Source organism: Patagioenas fasciata, chromosome 3 (assembly GCF_037038585.1).
Source record: "Patagioenas fasciata isolate bPatFas1 chromosome 3, bPatFas1.hap1, whole genome shotgun sequence".
Lineage (NCBI taxonomy): Eukaryota > Metazoa > Chordata > Aves > Columbiformes > Columbidae > Patagioenas > Patagioenas fasciata.
In genome coordinates, this window is record NC_092522.1 from 122,416,547 (window position 1) to 122,435,597 (window position 19,051).

Consider the following 19,051-nt stretch of genomic DNA (forward strand, 5'->3'; position numbering starts at 1 on the left):
GAGGCCACACCTGGAGTATTGTGGTCAGTTCTGGGCCCCTCAGCTCAGGAAAGAGATTGAAGTGCTGGAGCGGGTCCAGAGAAGAGCAACAAGACTGGGGAAGGGGTTTGACCACAAGCCCTATGGGGAGAGGCTGAGGGAGCTGGGCTTGTTCAGTCTGGAGAAGAGGAGGCTTAGAGGTGAGCTCAGCACTCTCTAGAACGACCTGAAGGGCAGTTCTAGCCAGGGGGGATTGGGCTCTTCTCCCAGGCAGTCAGCAATAGGACAAGGGGGCATGGGCTTCAACTCTGCCAGGGGAAATTGAGGCTGGAGATGAGAAAGCAATTCTGTGCAGAGAGAGTGGTCAGCATTGGAATGGCTGCCCAGGGAGGTGCTGGACTCACTGGCCCTGGAGGTTTTGAAACTGAGATTGGCCATGGCACTGAGTGCCATGATCTGGTCAATGGACTGGAGTTGGACCAGGGGTTGGACTGGATGATCTCTGAGGTCTCTTCCAACCCAGTCAATTCTGTGTGATTCTGTGTGACTCCAAAGAAAGAAAATAGAAATATTTTCTTAAACACAGTGCAGGATTAACTCTTAACATTTCTACTTCTCTCATCCTAGTACTTGTTTAGAGGTACTGATTTTCAAATCATAGGCTAAAACAACAGTTTTAGCCAACATTTTCTCCCAAAACTTACAATTGCTAGGAGAGGTTTTCCACAAAACTGTGTGAAACAATTCAAGCTCTACTAATAAGCCTTAAAAGAAGAGTCAAGAAACCAACAGGGACCTTACAAAGGAGCAGAGACAGATCCCACCCAAGAAACAGGCAGAAGGCGATGAGCCCTGTTAGTGACAGCACGTGGGTGGACAAGAAGAACAACAGATGCAAAGATTGATGCTTGTCTGATAAGAGCAGAATATGGGCTACCCACACCATTGAGAACTGAGCCCAAAACCAGAAAACTCAGTTTTAAGAAGCTCCAGGACAGTAGATAAAGCACAGCTGAGCTGTCCAGAAACTTGAGTTCTTTCCTACAACGAAGTGGAAGGGGCAGGGGAGGGAGAAGGGCAGGGGAGGGAGAAGGGCAGGGGAGGGAGAAGGGCAGGGGAGGGAGAAGGGCAGGGGAGGGAGAAGGGCAGGGGAGGGAGAAGGGCAGGGGAGGGAGAAGGGCAGGGGAGGGAGAAGGGCAGGGGAGGGAGAAGGGCAGGGGAGGGAGAAGGGCAGGGGAGGGAGAAGGGCAGGGGAGGGAGAAGGGCAGGGGAGGGAGAAGGGCAGGGGAGGGAGAAGGGCAGGGGAGGGAGAAGGGCAGGGGAGGGAGAAGGGCAGGGGAGGGAGAAGGGCAGGGGAGGGAGAAGGGCAGGGGAGGGAGAAGGGCAGGGGAGGGAGAAGGGCAGGGGAGGGAGAAGGGCAGGGGAGGGAGAAGGGCAGGGGAGGGAGAAGGGCAGGGGAGGGAGAAGGGCAGGGGAGGGAGAAGGGCAGGGGAGGGAGAAGGGCAGGGGAGGGAGAAGGGCAGGGGAGGGAGAAGGGCAGGGGAGGGAGAAGGGCAGGGGAGGGAGAAGGGCAGGGGAGGGAGAAGGGCAGGGGAGGGAGAAGGGCAGGGGAGGGAGAAGGGCAGGGGAGGGAGAAGGGCAGGGGAGGGAGAAGGGCAGGGGAGGGAGAAGGGCAGGGGAGGGAGAAGGGCAGGGGAGGGAGAAGGGCAGGGGAGGGAGAAGGGCAGGGGAGGGAGAAGGGCAGGGGAGGGAGAAGGGCAGGGGAGGGAGAAGGGCAGGGGAGGGAGAAGGGCAGGGGAGGGAGAAGGGCAGGGGAGGGAGAAGGGCAGGGGAGGGAGAAGGGCAGGGGAGGGAGAAGGGCAGGGGAGGGAGAAGGGCAGGGGAGGGAGAAGGGCAGGGGAGGGAGAAGGGCAGGGGAGGGAGAAGGGCAGGGGAGGGAGAAGGGCAGGGGAGGGAGAAGGGCAGGGGAGGGAGAAGGGCAGGGGAGGGAGAAGGGCAGGGGAGGGAGAAGGGCAGGGGAGGGAGAAGGGCAGGGGAGGGAGAAGGGCAGGGGAGGGAGAAGGGCAGGGGAGGGAGAAGGGCAGGGGAGGGAGAAGGGCAGGGGAGGGAGAAGGGCAGGGGAGGGAGAAGGGCAGGGGAGGGAGAAGGGCAGGGGAGGGAGAAGGGCAGGGGAGGGAGAAGGGCAGGGGAGGGAGAAGGGCAGGGGAGGGAGAAGGGCAGGGGAGGGAGAAGGGCAGGGGAGGGAGAAGGGCAGGGGAGGGAGAAGGGCAGGGGAGGGAGAAGGGCAGGGGAGGGAGAAGGGCAGGGGAGGGAGAAGGGCAGGGGAGGGAGAAGGGCAGGGGAGGGAGAAGGGCAGGGGAGGGAGAAGGGCAGGGGAGGGAGAAGGGCAGGGGAGGGAGAAGGGCAGGGGAGGGAGAAGGGCAGGGGAGGGAGAAGGGCAGGGGAGGGAGAAGGGCAGGGGAGGGAGAAGGGCAGGGGAGGGAGAAGGGCAGGGGAGGGAGAAGGGCAGGGGAGGGAGAAGGGCAGGGGAGGGAGAAGGGCAGGGGAGGGAGAAGGGCAGGGGAGGGAGAAGGGCAGGGGAGGGAGAAGGGCAGGGGAGGGAGAAGGGCAGGGGAGGGAGAAGGGCAGGGGAGGGAGAAGGGCAGGGGAGGGAGAAGGGCAGGGGAGGGAGAAGGGCAGGGGAGGGAGAAGGGCAGGGGAGGGAGAAGGGCAGGGGAGGGAGAAGGGCAGGGGAGGGAGAAGGGCAGGGGAGGGAGAAGGGCAGGGGAGGGAGAAGGGCAGGGGAGGGAGAAGGGCAGGGGAGGGAGAAGGGCAGGGGAGGGAGAAGGGCAGGGGAGGGAGAAGGGCAGGGGAGGGAGAAGGGCAGGGGAGGGAGAAGGGCAGGGGAGGGAGAAGGGCAGGGGAGGGAGAAGGGCAGGGGAGGGAGAAGGGCAGGGGAGGGAGAAGGGCAGGGGAGGGAGAAGGGCAGGGGAGGGAGAAGGGCAGGGGAGGGAGAAGGGCAGGGGAGGGAGAAGGGCAGGGGAGGGAGAAGGGCAGGGGAGGGAGAAGGGCAGGGGAGGGAGAAGGGCAGGGGAGGGAGAAGGGCAGGGGAGGGAGAAGGGCAGGGAGGGAGAAGGGCAGGGAGGGAGAAGGGCAGGGAGGGAGAAGGGCAGGGAGGGAGAAGGGCAGGGAGAAAGTAGTTATAGCAGTTAAATACCTTCATGTTAATTATACTGTTAGTGTACAAACTTCTCATGGCCTCTTCACTTAACTTTAAGAAGAAACTGAATTTCCAGAATCCTGAAGTTAGAGAATTCGGCAGTAGAGAAACCTATTAGCTCTTCTCCGACTTCTCAAAAAATATCAAACCTTGTGTATACTCTTAATTCCAGTAGCTATGCAGCATTACAGTGAAGAATCCCAATTTTTACAAGAATTTCACCTGACATACCTGTAACCAAACCAGATCTCATGTAGTACCTAGTGCTTCAAGCAAAAACATAGCCAAAAGCTGGATGAGCAGACATTTACTATCCTGTGCATCTTTTACTCTGTGCATATATTTGTCCATAGTATCTTTAACATCTCATCTCGCAGGATAATATTTTGGAACCCGCAGGCACTGTGGACTCTTTGCTGTGACATTTTGTGAAATAGAGAGCTGATTTCTTCATATGACTTAATTCTCTTGATACGCTGAATCTATCACAACAGTAGTCCATGAAATAACTGTTTGACAAAAGCCCTGCTGAACTGTCCCAAGAAAACTAAGAAGTGACACACACAGCCGAGAGAGGTTCTCCTGCCCCTCTGCTCTGCCCTGGGGAGACCACACCTGGAATCTTGTGTCCAGTTGTGGCCCCTCAGTTCCAGAAGGACAGGGAACTGCTGCAGAGAGTCCAGCGCAGCCACCAAGATGCTGAAGGGAGTGGAGCATCTCCCGTGTGAGGAAAGGCTGAGGGAGCTGGGGCTCTGGAGCTGGAGAAGAGGAGACTGAGGGAGGACTCATTCATGGGGATCAATATGGAAAGGGGGAGTGTCAGGAGGATGGAGCCAGGCTCTTCTCGGTGACAACCAATGATAGGACAAAGGGTAATGGGTGCAAACTGGAACACAGGAGGTTCCACTTGAATACGAGAAGAAACTTGTTCCCGGTGAGGGTGTCAGAGCCTGGCCCAGGCTGCCCAGGGAGGTTGTGGAGTCTCCTTCTCTGCAGACATTCAAACCCGCCTGGACACCTTCCTGTGGAACCTCAGCTGGGTGTTCCTGCTCCGGGGGGATTGCACTGGATGAGCTTTCCAGGTTCCTTCCAACCCCTCACATCAACAGCCGTCAGCACACGGCAACCCACTGAAACTTAACTCCCTCATTTTATTTTTTTAGATCAAATGAAGTCATTTGCTGTAATGATTCTTCCCTCAACACCTTCATGGACTAAATGCAAGAATGTTGTGACAGTATTTCAGTAGGGGATGAGTACTTGAGCGTTTGCTATCAAATTTTAAGTGCAACATTGGATGACACTTTGCCAGTCAATGCAATGGAGTGAAATCACACAGGGGGTGTATGTGTTGCGACAAAAACACATTTGACACAATATATGCCAAAACAAACAGATGAATTAATATATTATGATATTATACCATATAATAATATCTAAATTTTAAAAGTATTACTTAACTTTTAAATCTTTCACAGTTCTACTTCGCCGTTATAGAATGTGTCAGTTTCAAAACAACTCTCCCCTGGCAGACAATTGTGGAATTAATACATCACCAGAGCTGCAGCATGGGTGAAATGCAGCTCTTTGACAAGTTGTTACCATATTGGGGAAGGTAAAGCACAACAGATGCAGATGGATGATTTAATGGATAGGGAGGTAACCTGAATTCCACTCATTTGACTTATGGGAGAAGAAAAACATAAATCAGCCATTTACTTTTTCTAGCCTGTCACGGTATAAAGTTTAAATATGGAATAAGAAATATTTGTTCAACAATACTTTTATCTGTTGTTCAGGAGGAGTAAGCCACTTGGACATGGTTTTTGTCATCATTTGTTTTAACAGGAGTGGTGTCTGAAGTTTTGGGTTAAAAGCCAAGAATTAAGAGCGGTTAGACACGCATATTTTAAAGAAATGAATTTTGCCCTTGAAATGTAACGCTGTAAAGCAATTAGGTTTTTAAATTTAAGACTTTCAAGGAGCGTATGTTCAGAGAGCCAGGAGATCCACAAATAGGCTACCAGGGCACTTTTAAACCTCTGAAAGAAAAAGGACAAAAAAAAAGTAGCATAACACCAGATCCATGTTAGAATCTGGATGGTAAATACAACCACCAGAAGCGATTGGATCCCTAAAATCTAAGGATTTCAGCTACGTAGAAAGCAAAATGCTAATACAATCAGAACCATCTGCTGCAATTTTCCACTGGGGTTTGAGGGATTTCCTTCTGCTGCACCTTCAGTCCTGCCCTCACTCCTCCCTTCTCACCAGGCACCACTGCAGCTTCTGGCCTTTCGATTCTCATTGTGGTGTCGGCAGAGGTTCCTCTGCTGAGCTGGGGAAGGGGCTGCTGCGTCGCCTCCAAACAGGAGAACGCTCTGATCACACGTTGGACTTGCCCAGCTGAAATTAAAACCAAAACTGTGGTGCTAGTTATAATAACAGGTCAGTTTGTACGTCTTTTGGCAACAGATGAAGACGAGATATGTGAAAGTACTCCCATTATGAGATAAAAATCGGAAGATTCTTGAACTCCTGTGATTTCATCACGAATCTGGTCAAGCTTATATTATTCTGTTATTAGTCATAAACAGGAAGCGACACACACTGCAGACAAGCTGGGTTGCAGATAAAAGATTGATCTTCTTTGATGCTGTACTAATGGATGTGGTCTCAGAAACCTGAGATGATGCAGCAAGTGCACATATTTAATGTGAAACAAAGACCTGGAACACAGAGATGCTAACCCAAGGCACTACTGAAACAGGCAATCTGCAACCGAGTCAGCTCCAAATACATCAAATCCAGCATTCGAAAATGAAGTTGGAATAACAGATACAGCAGGCAACGCCACAAGAACTATTCCTACGCTAAAGGTACCAAAATAATATCAACATGTGCTCACAGCACCTGGAAGAATACAACTGGAAATTTCCTGCTGTGTGAACACCCCAATACTTCTCCAGCACAGACCAGAGTGAAGAATGTTTCAAACTGGGCATCTGGCTAAGAAATCCTTAGCAATTCTAAATTTGTTCTTACAATAAGGAAGCCCGTCCCCAAATGACAAAAACATTTCCTACCTTCATGTCCTCCCAGGTAACTTTCAAAAAGGCCTCAAAAAACCCATGGCAGAAGGTGAAACAGAGGAATATTTAGCACATAAATAGAAATGCCTGATGTTTCCAGAATGAATATTCGAACAACACTCACTTTCCACCCAGCACAGAACAGCTTTTTACCATCCAAGATTTCCACTCCTGCCACTACTGGGTGAAATAACCACAAATTACTTGCACAAGTACATCCAAACGTCTGTGCAAATCCTCAAGATCCAACCTACCATTGAACTGAGGAGCTCAAATTCTTGTCCAGGCAGAAAAGAGCGCCAGCCATCCTCAATGATTTCAAACATGGGCCGGTAGAAGAAGGGATACATCAGAGTGACAGAATCCAAGGTGGAAAGTGCCTGTGTAGGTGAGAAATAAATACATAATTCATTCAAACTGTTATTTTATTAAAAAAAAAAGGCAAATAATGTTTTGCTCTAATGTTGGTGGGGCAAACTTAAGCCACCCAAAAGTATCCAGCTGTTAAGCTTGAAATACTAAGTGACCTGCAAGACAGTGTAATGCACATAAAACAGTAGCATAAACACAGATAACAGACAATCTATCTGCAACTGGTGATTTGTGCACCATTTCTGCAGGCTACACTATGTAACAGGACCATTAAAGGATGGGAAAGGTGCCCCCTGAGCAGGTATAACTAATGGGACACATTCTATGCCACATTTACCTGGTGACTAACTACAGAACTTAAGCTCAGTCACTTAACTTGGCTTGAGATACGTGAAACTCATCCAGCCGGATTTAGTTTTGCCTCCTCATGCTCCAGCAGAGTGAAGCTGAGCTTTGTTTTCCCTAATACAAGATATTTGATCAAGAAAACATGAAGGGGTTTGGTTTTTTTAGAAAACACCTACAAGCAATATTTTAACAACTGGAAGGAAATACGTCAACTCTCATTTGCCTTCCAGGACAGCAATTAAAACCTTCATAACTGGAAAACAAAAAGCTGTGAAGGTTGAGGTCTGATCAACATCTGAGACCATAAGTGTGATTTATCATGATGAATTCTTACCTCAATGGAGTTTGCAATGTTCAAACACTCCTCCATTCCAGGTATATCCAGCTGAATAATCCGCAGATCTTTGCATTTTATAATGATGGTGCCCAGTGAGCCCACAAACCTACAGCAAGACAAAAAGAGTCTCATAGGAACAGGATTTTCTAAGGTATGATGAGGTATTACAGCTCTCCCCACAACACATGCCTACATGACAAAACTCCTTCAGTAATAATTTGTCTGTAATGCCACCGTTTCAAGAAGCAAACAACAAAACCAAACCCTCTCTCCGCTGTTTGCCAGCTGATCTCCACTTTTGTTTTTTAATTCCATCCTTGTGATATGGAAGTGAGTGAAAGTGTAAATATCACAAGATAGAGAAGATTTTCTTCCCAGCTTTGCTTTAAAACACCAAAGAAAATATATGCTCAGGTATTTCCTGATAGCACTGGAAGCTTCAGCTGCAAGTTTCACATCTCATTACAGCCATGTGGTGAAACTTTGAGGATTGCTACAAGCATTTGAGCTGAAATTCATTTTTAAAATAACCTTTCAGTCTGGCTACATTACACTCCTTTGTTATTTTAAACAAGAGAGGTTGGTTTCTGATACCTGCAGTCTCAGAGACATTTGCTCTGCAGACCTCAGAGAAGTTAAGGCTTTATCACCACAACTCAACACAGAAAACCCTCTGGGTTACAACACAGGCGCAGCGCACAGACGCCCTCTCCAGTCCTTCATAATACCCGAAAGAAGGATGATGCCTGAAGAGAAACTGAGTATTTTCTTTACCTTAACCAGCCACTTGCATTCACAGAAATGCTGTAGATTTTATTCCACAAAGCAGTGAAGTAAGGAAAAGCAGCTACGTCTCCTCATACACCACAGCAGCGCCTGCAGCAGCCAAGGGCAATGCAAGAAGCAGCGAAACCTGAAGGACCAAGTTTCAGTCCCTCATAGCCCAACAGGGCAAGAAAGGCCTTGAGGTGCTGGAGCGAGTTGAGAGAAGGGAACGGAGCTGGTGAAGGGCTGGAGCACAAGTGTGATGGGAGCGGTTGAGGGACCTGGGGGGTTCAGCTGGAGAACAGGAGCTGAGGGGAGACCTTCTGATCTCTGAACTGCCTGAAAGGAGCTTGGAGCCAGGGGGGGTCGGGCTCTGCTCCCCAGGAACAAGCGCCAGGAGCAGAGGCAACAGCCTCAGGTTGCACCAGAGGAGGTTGAAGTTGGATCTGGGGAACAATTTCTTCCCCAAAGGGCTGTGGGGCATTGGAACAGGCTGCCCAGGGCAGTGCTGGAGTCACCATCCTTGGAGGGGTTTAAAAGATGTGGAAATGAGGTTCTTAGGAACATGGCTTAGTGTCAGAGTGAGGTTAACAGTTGGATTCAATGGTCTTGAGGGTCTTTTCCAACAAAAATTATTCTACGATTCTAAATCACAGAATCCCAGAATGTCAGGGGTTGGAAGGGCCCTGGAAAGCTCATCCAGTGCAATCCCCCCATGGAGCAGGAACACCCAGATGAGGTTCCACAGGAAGGTGTCCAGGCGGGTTTGAATGTCTGCAGAGAAGGAGACTCCACAACCTCCCTGGGCAGCCTGGGCCAGGCTCTGCCACCCTCACCAGGAACAACTTTCTTCTCATATTTAAGTGGAACCTCCCGTATTCCAGTTTGTATCCACTGCCCCTTGTCCTAAAGGGAAAAAGGAAGTAAAAGGAATGGCAGAGCTGTCCACACTCCACAGGGATCCCCGTCACTAAGCTTTGGGTTGCTTCACCTGTGCTACAAAAGGTAATTTAACTTACAATTATTATTACATCTGGGCAGTGCTGAAGGAAGAACTGCAGGCATTTCAACAGCGCAGTTCTGTAACTCCAGCAGAGCCAGTCTGTGCATCGTTTGCCCTCATTGCAGTTCTGTTTCACAGATCCTCAACGTAGTAACAGCGCAGCTACAACTCATCACCAGGGCTGTGCTTCCTTCCCATGTTTCTTTATGCAAAAATATTGTAGGAGATTGCAAGAGACTTCTGCGCTTCTCAACAAACCCTACAAGTCATATTTAAATTGCTTAAAAAGCTACAAAAATTTAGGTAGCAGTTTGATCATCAGATAATGGGGGAAAACTCTGTTTTGTACAAAAGACATTCACGTTATCAAGGTGGGAGAACTGACTTCATGAACCTGGAACAACCATTGTGCACTGATAACCTGAAGCAGTGCTAAACTGGACCTTTCTACAACCTTTATTGGTTTAAGAGCCTTGTTATTCCATTCTCTGCTGCACTGAGGAAAAACATACTCTTATTCTTTTATATCGCAAAGCTTCATCCCAGTTACATTCACACAAAGCTTCTCTCGGGGAGGAAAACATCTGCTCTAGAAACAAGGGCTGGCAATTAGGGCTGAGAGTATCTGCAGATGTAGTTAAATCTGTTATAAATCACATACATGACGCACCACTCCCTCGCCACAGCTTATAACGTTCCTTGCTCATTTGGCATTATATTACATTGTAACTGCAGCTAAACTCATTAAAAAATAAAAAAGAAATAAAAGCTTGTGTACAATGATTTTCAAAATGGAGCTACGGCTGGTTTAGTTCAAGCAGCGAGGAGGGGGAGGCCAAGCCGCCCTGATGATGGAGCAGAACTAGATGGGAATGATTTCCTCAGGTTTCCATCACCCTGTTCCTCTCCACCCTCAGGCCAAGATGCAGCATTTCTCAGAAATGCTCTGAGAAACCAGGAACACGGGAACAAACTTAATCAGCATCCAGCGCTTCACCTGTTCTCAGACTCATAGGTCACCTGTTATTTTTAATTGCTGCTGCTTGATTTTACCAGAAATTTTACCAGAAACCACAGAATGTCCTGAGCTGGAAGGGACCCACAAGGGTCATCGAGTTCAACTCCTGTCCCTGCACAGGACAACCCTAAAATTCACACCATGTGTCTGAAGGCATTGCCCAATCTCTTCTTGAATGCAGTCAGGAAGTATATGCTTCCAGGTTGCTTTAAAATGTGAGAAAAACAGTGGGCTGACTTTTTATTTCAGAAAAACAATAAATATTACAAGAAAAGTGTTAAAAAGACGAAGGTGAGAAATAACAGAACAACCAGGTGAGATGGGACAGCCACTCGGTGAGGGAAGCGTGATGGGGTGGGGGTCCACGTAAAGCAGACAGAAGCGAGGGTAAGAAAGTGAATCTCTGAATTCCCTGCACCAAAAGAAGATGGGTGAAAACAAAATCAAGCACTGCAGCTACAGGTCAGCTTCACCACATTGTTCCTATGAGGAGTGAGCTGTTAAGAGAGTTACTGATTTCCGTGAGCAGTTTGGGGAATAAGCGGGCGATGCTGTCGAGCGGCAGAAGGCTGACACAGGGCTGAAAACATCCGGATTTTGCTTCTGCCGTTGGTTTTGTGGGGTGACACAAAGCAAATCACTTCATCAGCACCTCAGCTTCCACCTCTGGTGAACAGTGGTAAAGCTGCATCCTTTATAAAAGGCATTTCAAGAGCTACTGATGAAATAGAATCACAGAATCGTTTTGGTTGCAAGAGAATTTCAAGATCATTAAGTCCAACCATAACCCAACTCTACCACTAAACCATGTCCCTAAGAACCTCATCTAAATGTCTTCTAAACCCCTCCAAGGATGGTGACTCCAGCACTTTCCTGGGCAGCCTGTTCCAACACCCAACAGCCCTTTCCAGGAAGAACTTTTTCCTAATATCCAATCTGTGGCGAACAATTAATACTGAGCACGAATGACAAACTTGTTTACACATAAAAATTCCAACTCTGTATAGAACAAAAAAAGAAATCTTAATAAAAAGCAATCAAATATCTAAACAGACTGAGAATCAACCTGCCCAGTGCTCTGTGCGTTCTCCTCTCCAGCCCTGGATGTGAAGAGCATGAGGCACCAGCCAGTCTTGACAACCACTTTCTGACCCCAAAGGAGGCGCCATCAAGCAAGGAAAACACGAATAAAATACCTTTTTTCGATGGAATCGATGTTGGAGTGCAGCAGCCACAGCTCCTCGGCGTTATCGCGGCGCCGGGAGGAGAAGATGAGGTGATGGCCAGTCAGGCACAGGGTCCCCTCCAGGGCTTGCAACAGTGGTTGGTGCAGAACCACGTTGTCCGCCCGGGGGGTCTTGATGAGCTCCGCGAACTCCATGTTCGCCGGGGAAGGGAACGGGCCTGGAACTCAAGGGAGGGGGCAACACCACAACCCCCCGGCGCCTTCCCGGGGCTCCCGCTCAGCGGGGCCTGGCTGAGCGGAGGTGTGCGGAGCCCCCGGTGGCTGACACCGGGAGGGACCCCCGGGCAGCGGACGCCCCGGAGCCGCCGTTCGCAGCGGAGCGCGGTACCGACCGGAAGTTCACCGGGGAGCTTCCCCGGATGCCGGGCGCTCACGTGACGCGGTCGGGTCCAATCCCCGCCCACACCTGCCCTTACCGGAAACGGAGCTGGAACAAAGGGCCCGGCAGAGCGCACGGAGCGAGAAAAACAGTTCCGCTGCCTCATGGGGAAATTTAAGAGCGGTGGGCGGGGAAAGGGGTGTGGCCTGGAGGGAAAGGGGCGGGGCTTGACGGAGGGGACGTAACGGGGAGGGGAAGCGGCGTGGGAGAGCGGCTTGGGAAAAGGGGCGGGGATTTGGGGAAAGGGGGCGTGGCTATGGGAGCGTGGTTTGGGAAAGGGGCGGGGCTATGGGGGCGAAGCCAGGGGTGCGCAGAGCCCCAGGATCAGAGAGTTACAGAAGGGTTTGGGTGGGAAGGGATCTTCAAAGCTCCCCCAGTGGCACCCCTGCCATGAGCAGGGACATCTTCACCAGCTCAGGTTGCTCAGAGCCCCGTCCAGCCTGGCCTGGGATGTCTCCAGGGATGGTTCATCCACCACCTCTCTGCCCAACCTGGGTCAGGCTCTCACCACCCTCAGCACAAACAATTTCTGCATCATGTCCGGCCTGAATCTCCCTCCTTTAGTTTAAAACCATCACCCCTTGTCCTATCACAACAGGCCCTGCTAAAAAGTCTGTCCCCATCTTTCTTATCAGCCCCTTTTAAGTGCAGAGAGGCCGCACTAAGGTCTCCCTGGAGCTTCTCTTCTCCAGCTGAACACCCCAACTCTCTCAGCCTGTCCTCCCAGCAGAGCTGTTCCAGCCTCGCATCATTTCTGGGGCTCCTCTGGCCCCTCTCCAGCAGCTCCATGTGTGTCCTGTGCTGAGGACCCAGAGCTGGACCAGCACTGCAGGGGGGTCTCACCAAGTGGAGCAGAGGGGCAGAGCTGTAAGGAGAAATGTTGTTTTTACAACAGATCTGGCACCCAACCCCAGTGACGGGGGAGGACTGAGAGACATCTGACTATGAATCTTTAATGAAAAACAAAGTCTCTTCAAGCTAATCCTAGAATGTGAACTGATCCCTGTATTTAAAAAGTTAAGCTAGGGGGAAGGGGAGCCAAAGAGCCAGGAATTCATATTTTAAATAAATCAATAAGGGGAGGGGACTGTTAGAATTAGATGAATGAGACAGGGAAACTGAGGCAGACATGGGGCAGTCTGTAAACCCTGCAGTACCAACCAACAGCGAACAGGAGAGGGAATTTATGGATGGGATTCGGGGGGTGGGCAGATATAAGTAGGGGCTTTTTGCCCTATTCCATGTGCTTATCATTAGGTAGGCCACCCGGTTTTGCAAAATTGTTAATAAAATCTGCTTTGCTGAGAGATGCTGCTTGAGACTATTGTATTGGCAAGATTATGGTTTCCTACAGAATCACCTCCCTCCACCTGCCGCTCACGCTCCTTGTGATGCAGCCCAAGATACGATCGACCTTCTGGGCTGCAAGCACACATTGCCGGCTCATGTCCCATCTTTAACCACCCAGCACCCCTAGCCTGGAATAATGCACAGACTTTGCAGAGCTCCCTATAGACCCCAGACCAGTGCGGCTCCGCTCTTGCTGATAGAAAAGGCCAAAAATTTGGACCTTCCAGCATACACTCGCATTTTGTGAATCACCCCTCCGATGCCTATACAGTGGTTTTGGTTTTGGGGAGAGCAGTGAGTGATGGGGGTGGCTCTATGCATTGCAATGAGTCCAGTCTTGAGCTCAGCGTCTTCCTCACACAGAATCCCAGAAGAGCCCGACCCCCCCTGGCTCCAAGCTCCTTTCAGGCAGTTCAGAGATCAGAAGGTCTCCCCTCAGCTCCTGTTCTCCAGCTGAACCCCCCAGCTCCCTCAGCCACTCCCATCACACTTGTGCTCCAGCCCCTCACCAGCTCCGTTCCCTTCTCTCAACTCGCTCCAGCACCTCAAGGCCTTTCTTAGTGTGAGGGGGCCCAAAACTGACCCTAGGATTTGAGGTCTGGCCTCCCCAGTGCCCAGCACAGGGGACGATCACTGCCCTGGGCCTGCTGGCCACACCAGTGCTGGTCCCAGCCAGGACGCTGGTGGCCTTTTTGGTGATGGACACAAACAGCAAATGCCTGACCTGTCCCGAAGAGGAGCTCTGCCAGCTGCTTTGACCACGGCTGCTTCCCAAAATGGGACACTGGACCAGGCGGTGGATGTGGGCTCTGATGCAGAACCACAGGTCTTGCTCACCTGGAGAAACTCCAGTTCCTCCGCCTCCACCTACTCTATCTCTGAAGAAGAACAAAGCCTGGAAATCAGGTCATCAGATGTTTCTAGGGCTCTCTTTGCAGAAGATGAATAGCTGTTCAGTACCATCCTGCCCATGATTACTTCGGTGGTGCAAGTTCAAGGTTGTTCAGTCCCTGCATGATGGAAACAGCCTGGAACTATCTGTGCAGATGCAAACAGGCAGCCCTCGATGACAGCCCGTTCTAGGCAATTGCACACAAGAAGGATTGCAGAGGTGTTTCGATACGGTGACCTGACTTTCTATACTCACCTCTGGTGGTGAGTTCATTCTGAGTTTATCCAGGTTGTTACTTGAATGTCTTAGTAATGCTGGCAGTTTAGGTGATTTCAATATCTGAGGAAGATTTGAAAGTCTAATTAGTGACATTTTCTTCTCAGAGATATAGGCAAATGTTCATAGTAAGGAAGATTAATTCTCCCCTTACAATGGTTTGCATTGTTCCACATCATCGGCCCATCCAAAAGAGAAGAGGGGTCTCTTCTAGACCTGGAATCCCATGTGTAACCTAAAATAAAACCATGTCTACACTGCTGCTTCAGTCCAGTGCGGAGATGGTCTGGAAGGAGCACAGGACTAACTCTCCTCATTTTACTGGGCAGACTGGGAAGCCTTTGGTGTGAATCCAGCGCTAAACACAAACTGTCGCTTTCAGGGCACGGGCAGGGCTGTTAAAGTGCTGCTCACCTGCGCAGTTTATCTTGGCTGAAGATAAAAGCTGCTCCATTGTCCCTTCCCATGCAGGAGGTCCCTGTGTGATTGCACAGGGAGGGCTGGTGCTTTGGGGTCTTTTGAAGTCTCATACAGCTCCCTTGGAAAGAAAGTGTGGGGATAAACCACCATGAACGTCCCAGGAGACACTGTCTGGGCTCTCACATGTTCTCCCTCTCCCTCCCCATGTGCCTCACAGCCTTCATCCTCAGAAAGCACCGCCAGACCAAGGGACAGGTGCTTTTCTGGTGGAGTGGCCTTCATCTTGCTGACGGTGCTGTGGGCAGTTATATTTATTAAATGCTTCCTTAATATGAATCATTGAATCATTTTGGTTGGAAGAGACTCTCAAGATCATCGAGTCCAACCATTAACCTCACACTGTCACTAAAACATGTCTCTAAGAACCTCATTTCCACATATTTTAACCCCCCCCCGGGGATGGTGACTCCACCACTGCCCTGGGCAGCCTGTTCCAATGCCTGACAACCCTTTCCAGGAAGAAATTTTTCCTTATATCCAATCACAGAATGATTTGGGACCTTTAAAGTCCAGCTACTCCAACCCCTGCCATGAGCAGGGACATCTTCACCAGCTCAGGTTGCTCAGAGCCCCGTCCAGCCTGGCCTGGGATGTCTCCAGGGATGAGGCATCAACTGAAGAGTGGCCACAAAAGAAAACAAAGACTTTAGCTCCATGGGCAGTGGGGACGCAACATCATTTCCTCCATGAAGGAGGGAAAAAGAAAATTTGGGGCAGTGGTTGTACACCCCAGCACTATTTATAAACCCTGTGCTTCCCTCACATAAGTTCTGATGGCTCCACAATCCCCAGGCAACGTGTGGAAATGGATCGTCTCCATCCTAGGTCAGAGGGGAAAAAAAAAGCATTAAATACATAGAATCATAGAACGCTAGGGACTGGAAGGGACCTGGAAAGCTCATCCAGTGCAATCCCCCCATGGAGCAGGAACACCCAGCTGAGGTTCCACAGGAAGGTGTCCAGGCGGGTTTGAATGTCTGCACAGAAGGAGACTCCACAACCTCCCTGGGCAGCCTGGGCCAGGCTCTGACACCCTCACCAGGAACAAGTTTCTTCTCATATTTAAGTGGAACCTCTTGTGTTCCAGTTTGCACCCACTACCCCTTGTCTTACCATTGGTTGTCACCGAGAAGAGCCTGGCTCCATCCTCCTGACACTCCCCCTTTCCATATTGATCCCCATGAATGAGTCCCCCCTCGGTCTCCTCTTCTCCAGCTCCAGAGCCCCAGCTCCCTCAGCCTTTCCTCACACGGGAGATGCTCCACTCCCTTCAGCATCTTGGTGGCTGCGCTGGACTCTCTGCAGCAGTTCCCTGTCCTTCTGGAACTGAGGGGCCACAACTGGACACAATATTCCAGGTGTGGTCTCCCCAGGGCAGAGCAGAGGGGCAGGAGAACCTCTCTGACCTACTGACCACCCCCTTCTAACCCACCCCAGGTACCATTGGCCTTCCTGGCCACAAGGGCCCAGTGCTGGCTCATGGTCACCCTGCTGTCCCCAGGACCCCCAGGTCCCTTTCCCCTACACTGCTCTCTAATAACTCATTCCCCAACTTACACTGGAACCTGGGGTTGTTCCTGCCCATTCCCTAAATTGAGGGCTTATCAGATATTACCCTGACTGAAAGGAGTAAGAGGTGCTATAGAAATATGCCTCAGAATAGCGACTGGCACTCAGGTGGGTTTCCCTGCCTTCCTTTATCTGTGTCATTGCCACTGTGTGGCAAAGCTGAAAGACCTACACTCAAAAACATTTGACTTGAATCTCATCTGTACCAGAGGAACCTTTGAATATTACAGTGAGAGTCGACCTGCTCTTTTGGACTCATTTTTCCTCCTGTAAAATAAGGGTTGGAGCAGTTCCCTTCCTGTATTTCAACACTGCCTGTTGCAATCCAGCCCTGATAGCGGTCAGTAAATGTTACTGAAGAATAAAAGATGTAGAGGACATCATGAAAAGTACAACATGTCTCTTGTGCAATAAAATCCCACCAGCATGATGAGTTTTTCTCTTGATCCTGCACTAATTATCCTGTGCTGTGTTCCCAAACCCACAGCTGCTACTCCCCAGATGAGGAGAAATAACCCAACCCGTGGTCTGGGCTGTGCACACCATTATTTTTAATACAGGCTCAGGGCAAGGGGGTACAGACTTCCCTGCATGAGGGAGAGAATTTGTACAGGTATTTGTGAGGATGCGTTTGGTTCGTAATAACGAATAACGGGTTAATTAATCAGGGCTCACCAGCTGCCCTGCACCATGAGCTCATACGTGCTCTGATAAAGTCTCCTAAGAAACAGCATTCCTATCAAGCAGGAGTAGCATGGACATCTAAAAGGTGTCCAAGCAGAAGGAAATGCAGCTAAATCAGGATTCTTTGTGAAATGCCTAGAGATTCCTTCTGCCAGAGCCCTAAACGCCTGGCCATCTGCTTCCCTCTGCCCCATAACGTGTCCTGAAGAGGTTCTCCAAGAGGATTTGTCTGGCCTCAGCAGGAGAAAGGGCTTTTCCCATGTCTTCCTTTCCAGTCTGGAGAATAGGATCAGGAATCATCCAGGTCTCTGGCCACTCATCCTGCATCTCCCCAAAAGACTCCAGGGCATGGGGCAGACCCTGGGTAGATGGACAGAGTTGATCATAGTTTAGGACAAGGGGTGATGGTTTTAAACTAAAGGAGGGAGATTCAGGCAAAACATGAGGAAGAAATTGTTTACAGTGAGGGTGGTGAGAGCCTGGCCCAGGTTGGGCAGAGAGGTGGTGGCTGAACCATCCCTGGAGACATCCCAGGCCAGGCTGGACGGGGCTCTGAGCAACCTGAGCTGGTGAAGATGTCCCTGCTCATGGCAGGGGTGGCACTGCGGGAGCTTTAAGGTCCCTTCCCACCCAAACCATTCTATGATTCTATGGCCTGGATTCACGGGTGAGACCGCATCTCCCAAATCATCATGATTTCAGGTTTTTCAGCAAGCAAACTCTCCTCTGCTACCAGCAGGGTTTTGTCTGTGAAATCCAATAAGTAATTGGCTGCAGAAGAGCAGAGAATCACCCTCCATATGCTGCAGTCCCATGACCATTTGCCTCTTGGACGAGCACTCATGTTTTTTAGGGCTCTCTATCTGCTTGTTTTCATTCCTGAAATAGATTGTGATCTTATTATCCAAACACCCAGACATTTTACCCTTTGATGTTTTCCCGGGAAGGGGAGTTAAAGAGCAGCAAGCACAAGGTAAAGGATATTTTGGGGCTGAAAATCATCTGTGTTCACAGTGACCACATCCATAGCGATAAATACAAGGCAGCCATGACACCAGCTGGCACGGCCAAGCCATATGCAGGATATTAAGGTCTCTTGGCTTCCCAAAAAGGGATCTGTGTTGGGCAGCTTGCTGGGTATTAGTCCCTGTGCTAACTCTTGAGCTCTGCCTAGGAGCCAGTTTGCTCAGACTAAAAGTGTGCCAGTGGCTGTGCTAAATTTTATGTTTTATCCCCATCCTGGCACTGTTTCATTTACTGGTGTGGATGGAGCCAATGGAGGAATGGAAAAGAAAGAGGTGGGGAGCAAAACCCTCCCATAAAGAGGCAGGTAAATTATTCTATTTATACAAAATTTGCTATAACAGCAAGAGAGCCAGCTGAACCTGATGTATGCATTATTTTCCATTTAATATCTGTCAGTATGTCTGAGCACACAGCACTTCCTAAGAGCTGCCATCCACACTTTTTCGCCAAACCCTCTCCAAAATAGATGGTTTCCCATAAACCGGGTTCATCTTCTTGACAGCTGGGAGGAGGGAGCCCGCAGGTGTGGGAGAGCTTCCCAGTTAGCGCTCCTGGAACCACAGCAACATGGGCATTTGGCAACCAGAGACTAAGTGGGCAAGTCTGAAGTGAACCTGCAGGAGCAAGGAGCCTGGCAGGATGTGATGGAGCACACATATGGACCCGACACTGCAGAATAAGCATTCCTTGGGTTTAAATTTACATAATAAATTATTATTAGCAGATTTTTTTTTCCATGGAATAGCTAGTTTCTGGTGAAGCTTTTCCATTGTGTCATAATCGTGGGACACTGCATAATGTCCAGAAATTTGACATATTTTTGCAAGGCTTTTTGTCTTTTCCATCCCAAGGCTTTTTTAGTTTTCATTTATTAACCTCAATTCTAGTTGAGGATGTCCCTGCTCATTGCAGGGGTGTTGGACTAGACGAGCTTTGAAGGTCCCTTCCAACCCAAACTATTCTGTGATTTGGGATCGGACTGGATGATCTTTCAAGGTCCCTTCCAATCCCTAACATTCTGTGACTCTACAATTCA

General features: G+C 49.9%; 1 protein-coding gene across 1 annotated transcript in view; it reads right to left on the reverse strand.

Annotated features, from left to right (window-relative positions):
• The window catches only part of MTMR9 (myotubularin related protein 9), a 30,764-nt gene extending 19,011 nt beyond the window's left edge, over positions 1–11,753 (reverse strand). The window contains exons 1-3 of the mRNA XM_065834908.2: positions 11,310–11,753; positions 7,325–7,433; positions 6,525–6,650 (exon numbers count right to left, since the gene is read on the reverse strand). Coding sequence (XP_065690980.2) covers positions 6,525–6,650; positions 7,325–7,433; positions 11,310–11,494 — 420 coding nt within the window. The 5' untranslated portion in view covers positions 11,495–11,753. The remainder of the gene's footprint in view (positions 1–6,524; positions 6,651–7,324; positions 7,434–11,309) is intronic.
• Between the last annotated feature and the right edge of the window lie 7,298 nt (positions 11,754–19,051).